The 15,531-nt window shown below is 45.9% G+C and overlaps 1 protein-coding gene across 2 annotated transcripts in view; it reads left to right on the plus strand.

The window, feature by feature from the left end:
• Nucleotides 1–13,685, plus strand: part of rps6ka3b (ribosomal protein S6 kinase, polypeptide 3b) — a 31,630-nt gene extending 17,945 nt beyond the window's left edge. Inside the window, exons 3-22 of one of the 2 annotated variants that reach the window (XM_079754970.1) lie at nucleotides 788–904; nucleotides 1,494–1,575; nucleotides 2,133–2,213; nucleotides 2,496–2,575; nucleotides 3,074–3,180; nucleotides 3,539–3,576; nucleotides 3,710–3,852; nucleotides 4,783–4,853; nucleotides 5,956–6,044; nucleotides 6,314–6,378; nucleotides 6,859–6,961; nucleotides 7,081–7,190; nucleotides 7,336–7,461; nucleotides 7,566–7,655; nucleotides 8,444–8,602; nucleotides 8,939–9,100; nucleotides 9,352–9,428; nucleotides 9,810–9,927; nucleotides 10,205–10,345; nucleotides 10,452–13,685. In XM_079754970.1, coding sequence (XP_079611096.1) covers nucleotides 788–904; nucleotides 1,494–1,575; nucleotides 2,133–2,213; nucleotides 2,496–2,575; nucleotides 3,074–3,180; nucleotides 3,539–3,576; nucleotides 3,710–3,852; nucleotides 4,783–4,853; nucleotides 5,956–6,044; nucleotides 6,314–6,378; nucleotides 6,859–6,961; nucleotides 7,081–7,190; nucleotides 7,336–7,461; nucleotides 7,566–7,655; nucleotides 8,444–8,602; nucleotides 8,939–9,100; nucleotides 9,352–9,428; nucleotides 9,810–9,927; nucleotides 10,205–10,345; nucleotides 10,452–10,574 — 2,082 coding nt within the window. In that variant the 3' untranslated portion in view covers nucleotides 10,575–13,685. The remainder of the gene's footprint in view (nucleotides 1–787; nucleotides 905–1,493; nucleotides 1,576–2,132; nucleotides 2,214–2,495; nucleotides 2,576–3,073; nucleotides 3,181–3,538; nucleotides 3,577–3,709; nucleotides 3,853–4,782; nucleotides 4,854–5,955; nucleotides 6,045–6,313; nucleotides 6,379–6,858; nucleotides 6,962–7,080; nucleotides 7,191–7,335; nucleotides 7,462–7,565; nucleotides 7,656–8,443; nucleotides 8,603–8,938; nucleotides 9,101–9,351; nucleotides 9,429–9,809; nucleotides 9,928–10,204; nucleotides 10,346–10,451) is intronic. The other variant, XM_079754971.1, reaches the window with a different exon arrangement.
• Nucleotides 13,686–15,531: the final 1,846 nt, after the last annotated feature.

Raw genomic sequence — 15,531 nt, forward strand, 5'->3', positions numbered from 1 at the left:
GATCTTCATGGGTTTATTGTTGTGGTTTCATCGCGTCATTGGGCAGACGGAGCCTGCTGTGGTACATATAAAATAGCTGGCAAAGGGGGATTTGGACACACGCACACCATCAAAGTGTGAGATCACGAGTCACTGAGAACGAGATGACAGGATGTGTTGTGGACAAGTGTGTGTCGGAGATGAGAACATGATGATTTTGTGTTTGTGCTCGATTGAATGCACAGTTTCGGTGCGTGTGGGACTTTGAATGCACAGTGCTTGTGTGTGTGTGACTTTGAATGCACAGTGCTTGTGTGTGTGTGACTTTGAATGTACAGAGCGTGTGCTTGGATTAACGTTGATGACTTGAATCTCTGTGGGGAGGAAGATATAGGACGTTGTCCCAAAGGCACTTCAACTAGTGACATACATACATTGTACATTTGCATGCATGCATACAGGGCTTAGCTTCATGTACACACCCACACCCGCACACACACACACACACACACACACACACACACACACTAACTCAGACGATCAAGGCATCCCTGAGTAGTGAGACGTGGCCACGATGGGACCAGAAGCATCGCAGCACGGCTTGCACGGGATCTCCATTGTTGTGCTCGCTGCTGTAGTGGTTCACCGGAACATTGTGTCGTCGAGCGGAGGGTCACCTGCTCACCGTGATGTCATTCTGCTCTTTGGTCGGTTCTCCTGCATCTGAATGGGCATTTTGTGTTTTCGGAGGGTGGACCATAGCTGAATAACGATTGATTTTCTCTGCGTGCGTCTGTGTGCTCCCCAGGAGGAAGTCCCCATGAAGGAGATCAACATCACCCTGCACGTGAAGGAGGGGTCCGAGCGGGCCGACCCGCGGCAGTTTGAACTGCGCAAGGTCCTGGGACAGGGCTCCTTCGGCAAGGTGTGTGCGTGTGTGTGCGTGTGTGCGCATGTGTGCATGTGTGTATGTGTGTTGTACTGTGTGTTTAAATGCACTGAGTGTGTTCATGTGACGTGTGTGTGTTTGACATTTGTGTGTGTGTCTGTCATGCGAGCCTTCATTCACACCTTTACTGTTTACACATGCACTGTGAGTGAGTCTGAGTGTGCCACAGATCTCCATGAATATATCCCCAATGCCAGTATTTGACAGTAGGTTGCCATGGAGATGGCAGGTTGAGGCCTCTGGTATCCCCCGTCAAGGGCCATTACCTGTGTGTGTGTGTGTGTGTGTGTGCTTCATGACAGATAACTTCATGAAGATAATAATAACCATTACCAATAAAGTGGGTCATATCCAAGCAAATGTTAATGTTGTTTGTGCTGTTCTGTTGGGGCCAAGTGGAGCCTGTTTCTAGAGCCTGGTGCACGCATGCCACAGACATATAATTAACACGCATACCCACACACACACATAATTGACACACATCGATTATACCTCACACAGCCGGATCTATACAAACACACCCCATTTATATCATCTTTGCGTGTGGCTGTGTTTGTGCCTGCAGGTGTTTTTGGTGAGAAAGATCACAGGACCAGATGCAGGCCAGTTGTATGCCATGAAGGTTCTGAAGAAGGCCACACTTAAAGGTAAAGAGAGAGATGCAGGCTGAGAGACGAAGAGTGGCAGAGAACGAGAGAGAGAGTGTGGCACAGGGAGAGGGAGGCAGAGAGAGACAGAGACAGAGACAGGGATGGGTCAAATAGGATAGAGGCAAGAGATCTAAGGGAGGAACTCCTGTCCTGTTCAACTAGCGCCCTCTGGTGGTTGTAAAATAACACATCCCTTGAGCTCTGTTTTGATCCAACTGAACTGAATCTGTCTCTCCTCTTTGTTCAGTTATGCCCTCAGCTAACCAAGGAGTATGATTTCATTCACAGACAAAATAATTCTTTGACCATAACAAGCTGGGCCAGGTCACGTCTTGAGTTCAATATCTCTCCAAGATAGAGGGAATCTTTCCTTTTTTAGAGTTCTGCCTCTTTGACAATATCAGCAGTATGTATTAAGCAGGTCCAATAAAGGTTTTTAAATTTGATTGAGAGGGAGGGAGAGGTGGGCTAGCTAGTTTGTATGGATGCACATTTGTATGCAAGGGTAAAATGTATTGTGTGTTAGTATACATTTTTTCTGTTTGTGTTTCCAGTGCGGGACCGAGTGAGAACTAAGATGGAGAGAGACATCTTGGTGGAGGTCAACCACCCCTTCATCGTCAAGCTGCACTATGGTGAGTCAGCGAGTCGGCCGCCAACCAATCCCTGACGTCCGCGGTGACTCAGCAGCTGAACGGCGGCCAATCACCTCTTACTACAGTGTTATGGGCTCTGTTCCTGTTACAGAAGAAGCATTTAGCGACGAGGAGGAATAAATCAGTTCCCTGACAACAAGCACTTCTATTCCCTGCCCTTTCGCTTCACTCTCCTTTTTATTGTTTTTAACCTTGTGCTCTCGTCTCTCCCTCCTCTCTCTCCCTCCTCTCCCTGCCCTCCCTCCTCGTTCTCTCCCTCAGCGTTCCAGACAGAGGGGAAGCTGTACCTGATCCTGGACTTCCTGCGCGGAGGAGATCTGTTCACAAGGCTCTCCAAGGAGGTACCCCGCAGTGCTCCCCGGCAGACCTAAGGCCTTGTTCCCCGGGGACGGGGCCTTTGGCAGCGGACAGCTCACAGTGTACAACAGACAGGGAACAACAGCTCAAACACAGAGTAAAGGTTCAGAAGCAGCCGTGATGTCGAAGATGGTTGACGCATATTGACTATTGGCCAGGACACTGTATAGTACCTTCTGTAGGAGGGTACCATTAGTTAGCATCCACTAAGATACCATTGACAACCAGGCCTACTTTTCGATTGTTTTTACAAAGAAAATCGATTTTCGAGTCAGCCTGATGATATAAATGTTCCTGAAGCAAAGATTCCTGATTACATTTTTTTTATTTACATAACGGCAATCTTGGATCTGAATGCTAGCTAGGTGGGGCGACCAGAATGTGGAATACCGCACCTGTATGGTTACCAAAGTGTAATGGTTTGAGCCAATGTAAGAGCAACGGCACCCCTAACGTGTATGTGTGTGTGTGCGTGCGTGCAGGTGATGTTCACTGAAGAGGACGTAAAGTTCTACCTGGCGGAGTTGGCCCTGGCGCTGGACCATCTGCACGGTCTGGGAATCATTTACAGAGACCTGAAGCCCGAGAAGTAAGACCCCTGTGCCATACAACAACATATACAGACAAAGATAAATACTATCACTGTCCTATACATCAACACATACACACAAAGATAGATACTACCCCTGTCCCATACATCAACACATACACACAAAGATAGATACTACCCCTGTCCCATACATCAACACATACACACATAGAAATACTACCACTGTCCCATACATAAAGACAGACAGACAGACAGACAGACAGAAACTAAAACTACCCCTGTCCACTACATAAACACATATATACACACACACACACACACACACACACATATAAATTCTTGAATTAGCATGAATTAATGAAAATCATTTTTAATGAAACCATGTGTGTTATTTCAGCATCTTGTTAGATGAAGAAGGACACATCAAACTCACAGGTAGGGTGTGTGCGTGTGTGTGGGTGTGTTTTACTCCCTGCGTGTTACGGTGTGCTTGCATTTATATGTTTACATTTATCCTTCTGGCTGACTTTAATATTATAATCTGTGTGTGTGTGTGCGCGCAATGCAGACTTTGGCCTGAGCAAGGAGGCCGTCGACCATGACAACAAGGCGTACTCGTTCTGCGGGACGGTGGAGTACATGGCCCCGGAGGTGGTCAACAGGAGGGGACACACGCACAGCGCTGATTGGTGGTCCTACGGCGTGCTCATGGTGAGAAGGGCGCCCGGTTGGTCGTGGCTGCCTGCCAATCAGAGTATAGGACATTCATTGGACGTCAACTAAATCTCAGAGAGAATGGGGCCTGCGTGGTGAAAAATGGCATTTTGATCGTATGCTTTTCTCTTTTCGTCCTTGACAAAAATGGAGGATAGGGGGAGAAACGTGGACAATGTCTTTCCTTCCTCTTGTCCGTTTGTCTCTTTGGATTCTCTCTCTCGCTCATTTTCAAATGTGGGTTTTATTGCATTTAGGGCATTTAGTTTGTATTTTTTTTTTTTATTGGCCTGCGAAACAAGTTTACATTGCTAACGGACGTACATAGTACTTTACAATTAGGGTCCTATAATTGACCATTATTTAACATTAGTTGATGCAGTAGCATGCATTCCATATCGTAAGCATAGGGGTTAGGGTTAACCCTAAGCATATTAAATAATGTATACATTGATCGCTTAGTTAACATGAGCACACAGTAAATGATTACTAGTTCATTGTTAATGAACTGTTAAAGTCGAAATCTTGAAGATTTCATGTAAATGACCATTAATTTACTATCTATTCCATTGGTAGTGGAGCCTATGGCCCACTAATGAAAGCCCTTGCATTGGCAGTATTACTAATGTACTGAACTGGGAGTTATCTCTGGGAACCATTACCACTTATCACCAAAGGTTTCGCTGAAGAGAACAAAATGGAAATCTTTGAGATTTCCATTTTGTTCTTTAATGCTTATAACTGTTTTGGCTAATGCTACTTCATGATTAACTAATGTATCCTTGTTTTAAAGTGTTGTACCAGTACCAGTCAAATGAACGAGATGGTAAAGAATACCATGCAATACAATAACAATGTAAAGGTGTATATATACAGTGAAAATGATGAAGCTAACTCTCTCCATTCCTCTGTGTGTCTCTCCCTCAGTTTGAGATGCTGACTGGGACTCTACCCTTCCAGGGAAAGGACAGGAAGGAGACCATGACTATGATCCTAAAGTGAGTCCCTCGCCACCCACACCTGCACTTCTATGTCCCTCTACATTAGAGAGAGGCACAGAGTTTGATGGGGAGAGATCAAGAGAAGAGAGAGACGTAGAATGTGTTTAGATTGTATGATGCTTTGGCAATAGTGTTTCATCAATCATGCCAATAAAGCACATTTTATTATATTATAATTTATTATTATTATTATTTATTATTATTTATTTGAGAGATGCAATGAGATTAAGACATGAGAGGGAGAGTGGGAGAGAGAGAGAGAGATTTTATTTTTTTCTCTCTTTATATATATATATATATATATATATATATATATATATATATATATTTAAAAAGAGACATAGAGAGAGGGATACAGGGAGAGAGACATGATGACATATGGGGATGCAGAGGGAAAGACAGAACAGAGAGGAACTGAGAGAATGAAAGAAATGGACTGAACTAATAGGATGGCTTCAAAGGAATAGAGAGAGAGAGAGAGAGGGAGACGGGTGTGAGAATAGAGTGATAGAGGTACAGAAGGGAGTGATTGTAGATGAAAGGGGACTAAAGCGGAGAGAGAGGGAGAGAGTTTTATAAAAGGAGAGTGAAACGTGATCTCTTTGCTGTCGCAGAGGAAGCAGTCTTTCCTTTCCTCTTTTTTATCTCTCTGTTTGCCTTTCGGCATGTGAAACGCTGCGCTGCAGTTCTTTAGAGTGCTGACCTGGTTTCCTGTGCGAGTGCACAAGTGTTTCGGTGTGTGTGCTGATGCATGTGTGTTTATATTGGAATCTAGTAATTCAGAGGCAGCGGGCTGAGCCCCAGTGCAGCCATCATGTGAATAAACAAGGTATTAGTGACTGTGGCATCATGACACGGACATAATTATACCCTGTTAGCACTTCTCTTCAACGCTCTTTTTCGTGTGTGTGTGTGTGTGTGTGTGTGTGTGTGTGTGTGTGTGTGTGTGTGTGTGTGTGTGTGTGTGTTCTCCTATTGTACCTCTCTGGCCTCTGTTCTCTATCTTTTCCATTTTCTCTTTCCCTCTTTTTAATCCCTTTTTCAACATTTCCTCCCCCCTCCCTCCCTCCCTCCCTCCCTACCACCTATCTACCTCCAGGGCCAAGTTGGGGATGCCACAGTTCTTGAGTTCAGAAGCCCAGAGTCTCCTCAGGAACCTGTTCAAGCGGAACCCGGCTAACAGGCTAGGTAGCACATCCGCCCACCTGGCATAAGCTCAGAAGCTGAACACGCTGAACACCACTTGCTAAACATGCTGCTTGAAATAAGTGGCTACAACTAGCAACAACTGCACTGACAATTGTTATAGCCAGCTATTGTTAGCTATTGATCTTGTGAAATTCTGTTTACAAGGTAAATATCAGCCTATTATCTCAGTTATCTGTGCTGACGTGTGTGTGTGTGTGTGTGTGTGTGTGTGTGTGTGTGTGTGTGCGTGTGCGTGTGTGTGTGTACAGGAGCGGGACCAGATGGTGTGGAGGAGATTAAAAGACATCATTTCTACAACACCATTGACTGGAATGTGAGTCACTCTCGCCTCTTCTCTCTCTCACTCCACCTGTTGTTGATACCTGCCGTTGCCATAGTAATACCAAAACAAACCACCTTCCTCGCCTCCCAGTCGACCTGCTCTCAAGCACTTCATCACCAACACACCTCATCCAATACGAAGTGTCACCAGTCAGCCTCTGTGATATAGAATTGTCTGTTTCCACCATTGATTGATTAGCAATGGGGATGTTTTAGCTTTTGAGCTTTGTCTGAGTTCTCTCTCTGTCTTTCTCTCACTCCTTCAATCTGTCTGTGTCTCTCGGTCTCTCTCTCTGTCTCTCTCTGTCTGTCTCTCTCTGTCTCTGTCTCTGTCTCTCTCTCTCTCTCTCTCTCTCTCTCTCTCTCTCTCTCTCTCTGTCTGCGTCTCTATCTCTCTCTCTCTCTGTCTCTCTGTCTCTCTCTCTCTCTCTCTCTCTCTCTCTCTCTCTCTCTCTCTCTCTACCTGGTGTAGAAGCTTTTCCGCAGGGAGATCCCTCCTCCTTTCAAACCCGCCTCAGGCCGTCCCGATGACACCTTCTACTTCGACCCAGAGTTCACCGCCAAGACCCCAAGAGGTACACACTCACTCACTCTGTCACTCACTAACACACACAGCCTCACAAACCCGTCTATACATAGTGTACCTGATAATAGACATAGTGTGTGTGTGTGTGTGTGCTTGCACACTCTCCAGATTCCCCAGGAGTGCCTCCCAGTGCCAACGCCCATCAGCTCTTCAGAGGCTTCAGTTTTGTTGCGATAACGGAGGAAGAAACTCAACCGTTACCAAATGTCATAGTAAAGGTATTATATTGTTAATGCATACCTTGGGAGCGTTATTGACCAATCAGGATCAAGTACTGAACAATGCTGTATAATAACGTTTACTTGCGGTGTGTGTGTGTGTGTGTGTGTGTGTGTGTGTGTGTGTGTGCGCGCGTGCGCTCAGCAGCTGCACAGAAGCACGTCTCAGTTCTCGGACGCGTATGACATCAAGGAGGACATCGGCGTGGGGTCGTACTCCATCTGCAAGCGCTGTTTGCACAAAGGCACCGGCATGGAGTACGCAGTCAAGGTAGGCCCGCCCTCCCACGGCCCCGCCCCCTCCAGCAGGGCACCCGCTTCCATCCTCGCGCCCCTCCTAGCGTGTGTTACCATGCCTGCGCCTGTCGCCCGCAGATCATTAGCAAGGCGAAGAGGGACCCCACGGAGGAGGTGGAGATCCTACTGAGATACGGCCAGCACCCTAACATCATCACCCTCAAAGACGTGAGTCCCGCCCTGCCAGTCTGACGCTCCGCCGGGCGCGGAGCCCCTGATCCCAAAGCACACAGCGCCAAACAATGTTTCTGAATGATTGCGGCCGCTAAGGTGTGTTCCCACCAAAGATGAAGGCGTGGCTTGAATCCGTCCAAGTCAAAGTCATTGCAAAGATGCATTGACTTTAATACAGTGGGTCCACACGCACACAAAAGGACCCTTGTTTGGGTGTGTGAACGCACGTCTCTGATACTGTACAATAAGTAGAGACTCGTACTGGTGGTTGTCTGGGCCGTGGTTGAGAATGAATGGGCAGAAAGAAACGTTGTTGTTCACAACTATTCGCGCCGCATTTGGTGTGAAAGCACAGTTAGACTTGAGTCCTGCGCAAAGTGAGCAGAACTAACAACGAGCCCACTGATGATGACCTCCACTCCAACTGCACTATAATGCTGGGTCCGATATTGACAGTGGCATCATTGTACTATTATCATAGTTGCATTCGTATATGCATGTGTACTAATCAATTATACATTAATGTATTATTAATGTTTGTAATAGTGTAGTAAAGTCTCAGACGCGCCATTTATCGCTCGTCACTACGAATCATTAGCCGTGATGATGATGTCAGTTCCTTGCGTACCGGACGCCTCTGAGACCTTTAAAACAGACAGTGGATCATCCGCTATCTCATGCTGATGTCAACAATCTCCTGCCACCCCAGATGCGTTTAGGGGGTGGGTCTTGACCCCCGGGGGGTCTGGGGACAAGCGTCTGACCCCCTGTGGTGTTCCCAGGTGTTTGACGACGGGCGCTCCGTCTACCTGGTCTCTGAGCTGATGAAGGGCGGCGAGCTGCTGGACAAGATCCTGCGGCAGAAGTTCTTCTCGGAGAGAGAGGCGAGCGCCGTGCTGTACACCGTCACCAAGACCCTGGAGTACCTCCACGTCCAGGGGGTGAGGGGGGCCGCACGCACGCACACACACACACACGCACACAGACACACCCACACACACACAGACACACACACACACATACACACACAGACACAGACACAGACACACCCACACCCACACAGACACAGACACACCCACACACACAGACACACACACACACACACACACAGAGACAGACACACAGACAGACACAGACACAAACAGGCCGTGTTTCCAGCGAAAGTACCCAGAACTTTAATGTGATGCATTTTTAGCTAACCCTCCTGATTCTTTACGTGTGTGTGTGTGTGTGTGTGTGTGTGTGTGTGTGTGTGTGTGTGTGTGTGTGTGGGGCAGGTGGTCCACAGAGACCTTAAGCCCAGTAACATCCTGTACGTGGACGAGAGCGGGAACGCCGAGTCCATACGCATCTGTGACTTTGGCTTCGCCAAGCAGCTCCGCGCCGAGAACGGCCTTCTGATGACGCCGTGCTACACCGCCAACTTCGTAGCCCCCGAGGTATGACCACTTCCTGTTTGTCCCTAACCCTCAGCCCAGTCCGTCTTTCCACTTCCTGCTCTCTATACATTGCTCTGTCTCGCTGTCTCTCCCATGCTCCTCCTCTCTTTATCCTAAATTTGTTCGTTGCCACACATCCTTGAGTCCGTCTGGATTTTAGATGGTTAATTGGGTAGAATGGGCAAAAAAAATAATGAATGGATTTTTCTATTTTCAAACTTCCTAATGTAGCTTCTAATTTCTACTGTCAGGTGTTGAAGAAGCAGGGATATGATGCGGCCTGCGACATTTGGAGCCTTGGAGTCCTGCTATACACCATGCTCACAGGGTACGTGTGTCAGTCAGTGTGTGTGTCATGTACACAGGCACTCGGATTGAGTCTCTGTTTGTGCGTGTGGAATGTGTGCGCTAGAGTAAAGCTAGAGTATTGTCTATCTCCATCTGGAAGCTGCATATAGAGATGGAGGTTCAATAACCTTTCCAGGTATAAATGTTTGCATCTCCCCACCCCCTCCCTTCCTCTCTCCTTCTAATGTGCTCAATCCCCCCCCCCCTCTCTCTCTCTCACTCTGTCTCTCTCTGTCTTTGTCTCTGTCTCTCTCTCTCTCTCTCTCTCTCTCTCTCTCTCTCTCTGTCTCGCTCTCTCTCTCTCTCTCTCTGTCTCTGTCTCTGTCTCTCTCTCTCTCTCTCTCTCTCTCTCTCTCTCCAGGTTCACTCCCTTTGCGAACGGCCCAGACGACACCCCCGAGGAGATCTTGGCTCGGATAGGCAGTGGGAAATTCTCCCTGAGTGGAGGGTACTGGAACTCTGTCTCCACTGAGGCCAAGGTGGGCGCGGGCACACACACACGAAAGCACACACACAAAAACACACATACGCATGAAAAAACACACAAAAAAACACATAAAAACACAACCACACACATAACTGTTGAAATAGCCAATACTCATCAGTGAAGGTAAAAATGTAATGTTTGGGCTTGCATAACATCTCCACCGCTTATGATATTGATGTATTGCATCCTCTTATTGGAAATGTTTGATGTTTGTGGTTCACCGTATTAGTGTTTGACCCTGACCATGCACTCTGACCTCTGACCCCTAGGACCTGGTGTCCAAGATGCTCCATGTGGACCCCAGCCAGCGGCTGACAGCAGGACAGGTGCTCCGGCACCCATGGGTGATACACCGCGAACAGCTGCCAAAGTACACCCTCAACCGACAGGACGCCCCACACCTTGTCAAGGTACACACACACACACACACACACACACACACACCATAATCCTAACCACATAATGGGACACAAGCTGATACCCTGGGCTGAAAGTGTTTCTGTGTGTTTACTCCAGGGCGCCATGGCAGCCACCTACTCGGCCCTCAACAGGAACGTGTCCACGGTCCTGGAGCCAGTGGGCTGCTCCACGCTGGCCCAGCGGAGGGGCCTGAAGAAGCTCACCTCGACCGCTCTGTGACACCCCCCCCCACCCCCATACCGGGCCGCCTGCATTCCCTGAACACCCCCACTCTGACCTCGATCTGAGCTCCCGTCAGACCCCCCGCTGGTCTCAGGGAGAGACTACTGATGGACCTAGCAACCTTTGACGCCAAAAAAGATAACGAATCAAAACAGCCTCTCCGTCTCTCTCCTCTCTCTCTCTCTCCCCCTCCCTCTGTCTCTCTCTCCCTCCCGGGGCCCGGACCGCCGTGGACCATTCCAAAAAAAATATTTTGTCTTACTGTAGCCTTGTTAGAATCCATGCTAGCCCTCTGTGTTCCAGAACAGACAGACTGGGCCGGAGAGGTGAGCCATCAAATAGCTGCCGACATGAGCGCATTAGCAAATGGCTGAAAGGAGCTAGTTAGCGGCTAGCTGAGAGGAGCTTGTTTGTAGCTTACTGGAAGGAGCTATTAGCAAGTAGCTGAAAGGAGTTAGTTAGCAGCTAGCTGTAAAGAGACAGTTATTAGCTGACTGAAAGGAGCTATTAGCGGCTAAAAGCTGAAAGGGAAAATAAATCCTTTCCGTCTCTTAACTAGCGTGGTGTCTTCTCAGTCCCTGTTTCGGACAATCAAGCCTTGCCTTCTTGAAACCAGAGACTCTTAAGGTCAGGACAAACCAAGACAACATCGAACGTGCTGTATTTATTCCCAAATATTGAGGAACATTAAACAATAGCGTATCAATAATCTCATGTATGCATTTCAAAGACCTACAATCAATGTTATTATACCTATGTATTGTACTGAGGAGTTATATCATGCATTTAAAAGCCTCAAGCAGCCTCTGCTGATGACCCTGTCAGCATATAGAGTCAGAGCAAGCGTATTGAAGTCAGCCCCTGAACCCTCATTGGCTGATTGAATAGGCCTCGCTATTAGCTGCGTTCATTTGCACCGTGGAAACTTGGAAAGTGCAACTTACACTTGGCAATTCGGCATATCAAAAATATCGCTCACCCTCCTTGCATCGTGACTCCCAAGCTCTAGGCCTTTCTGCTGTTAAGCTATTTTCAAATCAGAGGGTTGGTGTACCCAACCCTGTGAGGGAAGGTTAGTCGTCAAATTGATAAATGAGCCAAAAAGATGCATGAAATTGGCCGAACCGACATGAATATAGAACATGGAGGCCATGCCTGTTCTACCCAATGTAAAGAATCTGGTCAAACCTTCTAGCCAATCACAGCCTCCAATCAACGATGTCACCCTCAGCCCCAAACTGGCCTCTGGAGCGTATCCACGGGGGAACCATCCACCTCCAGCTGAAAATGGCCGACTCAAGAGAGGACGAGGGACAGGGGTATAGAACAGCAAGGCAGGAGGGGATCCGAACCTTGTCCCTCCTCCATGCCCAAGGCCAGAGCCAACGGTGTCCATATGTGTGTGTGTGGGACAGGGTTGGGTAAGGGAGGGGGGACGGGGACTGAAGTGTAAATATGCGTTAGGCAACTCAGGTTTCTAAGAAATGAAAAGACAATGCTATCTATTGTTTCTCTCTCGATGCTCAGTTCGAGCTGCTTTAGACACAAGCACACCTGGTTGGCCGGTGTAGGCATAGGAACAGCCGGGCGGCGAGCAGACAGAGCCGCGTCTCACCAGGGACGCCAAACCCTTCCAAAGGAAATGACAGGCAACGTTAGTGTAAGTTCTACTGTATTAAATAGCAACCGCAAAATGCTTGAAACCCAGGCTGTACGAGTGTTTCCATTCCATCACTATGTTGCTTTACTCCTGCCTCGGAACAAACCCTGCGTGTGGGACCTGTCTGTGTGTGTGTGTGTGTGTGTGTGACTGCAGGAGTACGCTCTGTGTGGCTCTCTCTAGGATTATGTATTTTGTTTTAAGGCACATGCTGTTGCACGTTGTATGGTGTTCATGTTGGTATTAGGAATGATGTTGAAATTCCTCTCGTTGCAATCTCCCGTTAAGTCGTAACCTTCCAAACTCCTGTCCTGTCAAACAGCTCAATGTGTAGCAGTCACGGGTCCTTAAGGTATCATCATCATCGTCATCATCAAATAGCTATAAAGCTTATAAACTTGATTAGCAGGAGACAGGAGTCCACTTATAGTTGACCCACTAACTAATGAGAATGACTTGAATGTTGCAGGTAAACCCTGAGGGAAAAATCCACATTTCACGTACAGCCCTACACTGGGCAGACCATAGGACAAAGGGACCTCCCTTAAAACTACTGTGGGATTCAGGATCTTGCTCAAGGGCACTCCAAACAGCTATGACCTATGTTGACAATGAGGCTATGTTATATGTTTCAATGTGTTTTTAGACCACAGTGGAAGTCTATGGCACTTACCGTAAACACAGTCCTTGTAAGCAGCATCAAAACATTGCAGTTCTGGGGTCATTTCCACAGGTGATTTGTAGCAATAACGAAATCACAGAATTATGCCAGCCTTACCACGTTTAATCTACCATTACTGTAACGCAGTCCTGGACCTGTCTGTGCCTATGCTACTGGGCAAAGCTCCCGCAGTCTGAGATATAGCAGCCATTGTATTCTGAGCAGACAATCAATCCATGGCTCATGCCGGTTAGCGAAGACCCAACTGTGTCTTGGACTTCAAGAACTCCCTCCTGCTTAATAGCTAAGCTTATTGGTTAGATAAAATGCATCAAACCCAATGCTGTGGTAATCTCAAGCCTCGCTCACTCTCTGTAAGTCATTTGAATGTTTGGTAACATAAAGGGATGTATCTGTATAACATGGGAGAAAAACACAAAAAAAAACAAATTTCTTTGCAAATTTATTTTATAAATATATATAAATAATAGGGTATATAATGTGCATAGCATCTTCACCTCAATCATCATTTAGTGTACATATTTGGGGAAGGAGTGTAAGTAATGATTGTTGAATGATTTTTTTCTTTCTCGTTGACTATGAATAGAGGAATTTCTTTTTCTCCCTTTGGGGCTAACTTGTGTTCCCCTACATCACCCATTTGACCTCCAGATGTTCACAAACCACTTTGTGTATTTTATTTAGCCCTGCTGCTAGTCAAACTCTCCATTTTTATATCTGCAGTGAGAGTCAGACTTTGTATTGAAAATAAAAAAAGGTCTTTGACAAAAAATAGGAAATGTTGTTTTATTGACCAGCTTATTCAATTTCAAATATCTTGTGCCTTGAAAGGGCCCACACTTATGAGTGCTTCTGAATTTGCACTTCAAATGTTGTTTTGGAGTTTTTCTTTTCTTTAAACCTGGGATCCAAGGAACAAATCAATACATATAGTTTGTTTAAGTGCTTTTATATTACCATTGTTCTGGCCGTCCCTGAATGACCTGAGCAGGAACCAGGATTTCCCACCTGGCCAGAAAAGAGAGAGACCGCAGCAAGCCTCCACTGTGCCACCACTGAATAAGAGGCCATGGGTGGACATCCTTCACCACATTGTTCTGTTATTAATGTTATAATAACGCATTACCAGATTTGATCAAGTGATTATTGTGGGAGACGGATGTGGAATGCTAACAATGGGCAGAAATTCTAATGTATTTCGGGCTAACCGCTGAAGGAGGTTGATAAATGTATAAATGGTCAAGTCATTTCATCTCATCATTCAGAAATATTTATATGTAGTTAAATATGAACAAAACCTTTATTAATGCTTCAAAGGTGCAAAAAGACAAAGGACAAACAAACATTCTTTTAAGTTTGAGGGGCTGTGTACAATGAAGCTTAGGAAAACAAAAAGCAACATTAAATCCCTACATCGACTCTACCTGCCCGAGAAGTTAAATTACCATTAGCTTTAAGCTTGGAAATTGAACTATGAACTATTGCATCCGGTACACCTTTTCTTGGTCCAGTCATATTAGGGCTGAATATTAATATCATTTTAGTTTTCGGGCCAAATTGTCAATACTACATTACAAAACGTTGTAGTGTGATGTGCTAAAGTCAAAGTGCTGTCTTAAAGAAAAATAAATGGAATGTACAAACCCATATCAAAAACATGAACTGGCATAGAAAACTGACCAGGCCATAAGTTACAATTACAAAACCAAACCACTCAACAGGACTGAGTTGAAACATAAACTTGTCAATAAACATGAGCTGGTCAAACAGTAATGGACTTCTCCATTGAAAACACCCAGACTGTATCATTGACGCCACAAAACCACAGACCTTAAGCAATTAGGAACAAAGCTTATCTGAGGGGCCAACACAAAGGATGAAATGAATGAAAAGGTGCAAAATGTATGTCCTTAAGATATGGCTTCAGCTGACTGATGGACTATTATTTGCCCGATCCAGTTGCATTAGGACGTTTGTTTGTACGTATGTACTAAGTACATACATAGTAAGTGTGTAGGTAAGTATGTAAAACAGTAAATAAATAATAGTGCAAACTCCAAGGTGAAAGTCACTTTTGTAAGGCTATTGGGTAGAGCTGAACGATTTGGGGAAATTATTGAATTGCGATTATTTGAACCAATATTGCGATTGCGATTTAATGTGTGATTTTTATAATTGATTGCAAATAAATTATAAGTTTTAGTGTATTATTCACTAAAAAAAGAGCATGACCAACACAACATTGGAGGCAGTCAACATAAAAACTGCTCTTTCCTTTAGGCCAGGCCGATGTGTTGAGATTAATTTATATTATAAACTTCTTTATTTAACTGCTGAATTGTAAAATAAGAATAAAAATAAATGAATCGTACTGATTTCCAGTCAGTAACGGTAACAAATCACTTTTCTTTTTTATATCGCAGCCTTTGCGATTTGCATACCGCGTTCTATTACATCGCGATTTCGATTTGAATTCGATTAATCGGTCAGCCCTACTATTGGGACAGATGATGATCTACTGGCGTCTGTCCTGGGTCTGAGGGGCTCACTAACATCACATTGTTATGTCAGTAACAGTCTAAGTCTTCTGTGGGGGATTCCTCTCCCACCTC

The sequence above is a fragment of the Pollachius pollachius genome (genome assembly GCF_949987615.1).
Source record: "Pollachius pollachius genome assembly, chromosome: 17".
In the NCBI taxonomy this organism is placed as follows: Eukaryota; Metazoa; Chordata; class Actinopteri; order Gadiformes; family Gadidae; genus Pollachius; species Pollachius pollachius.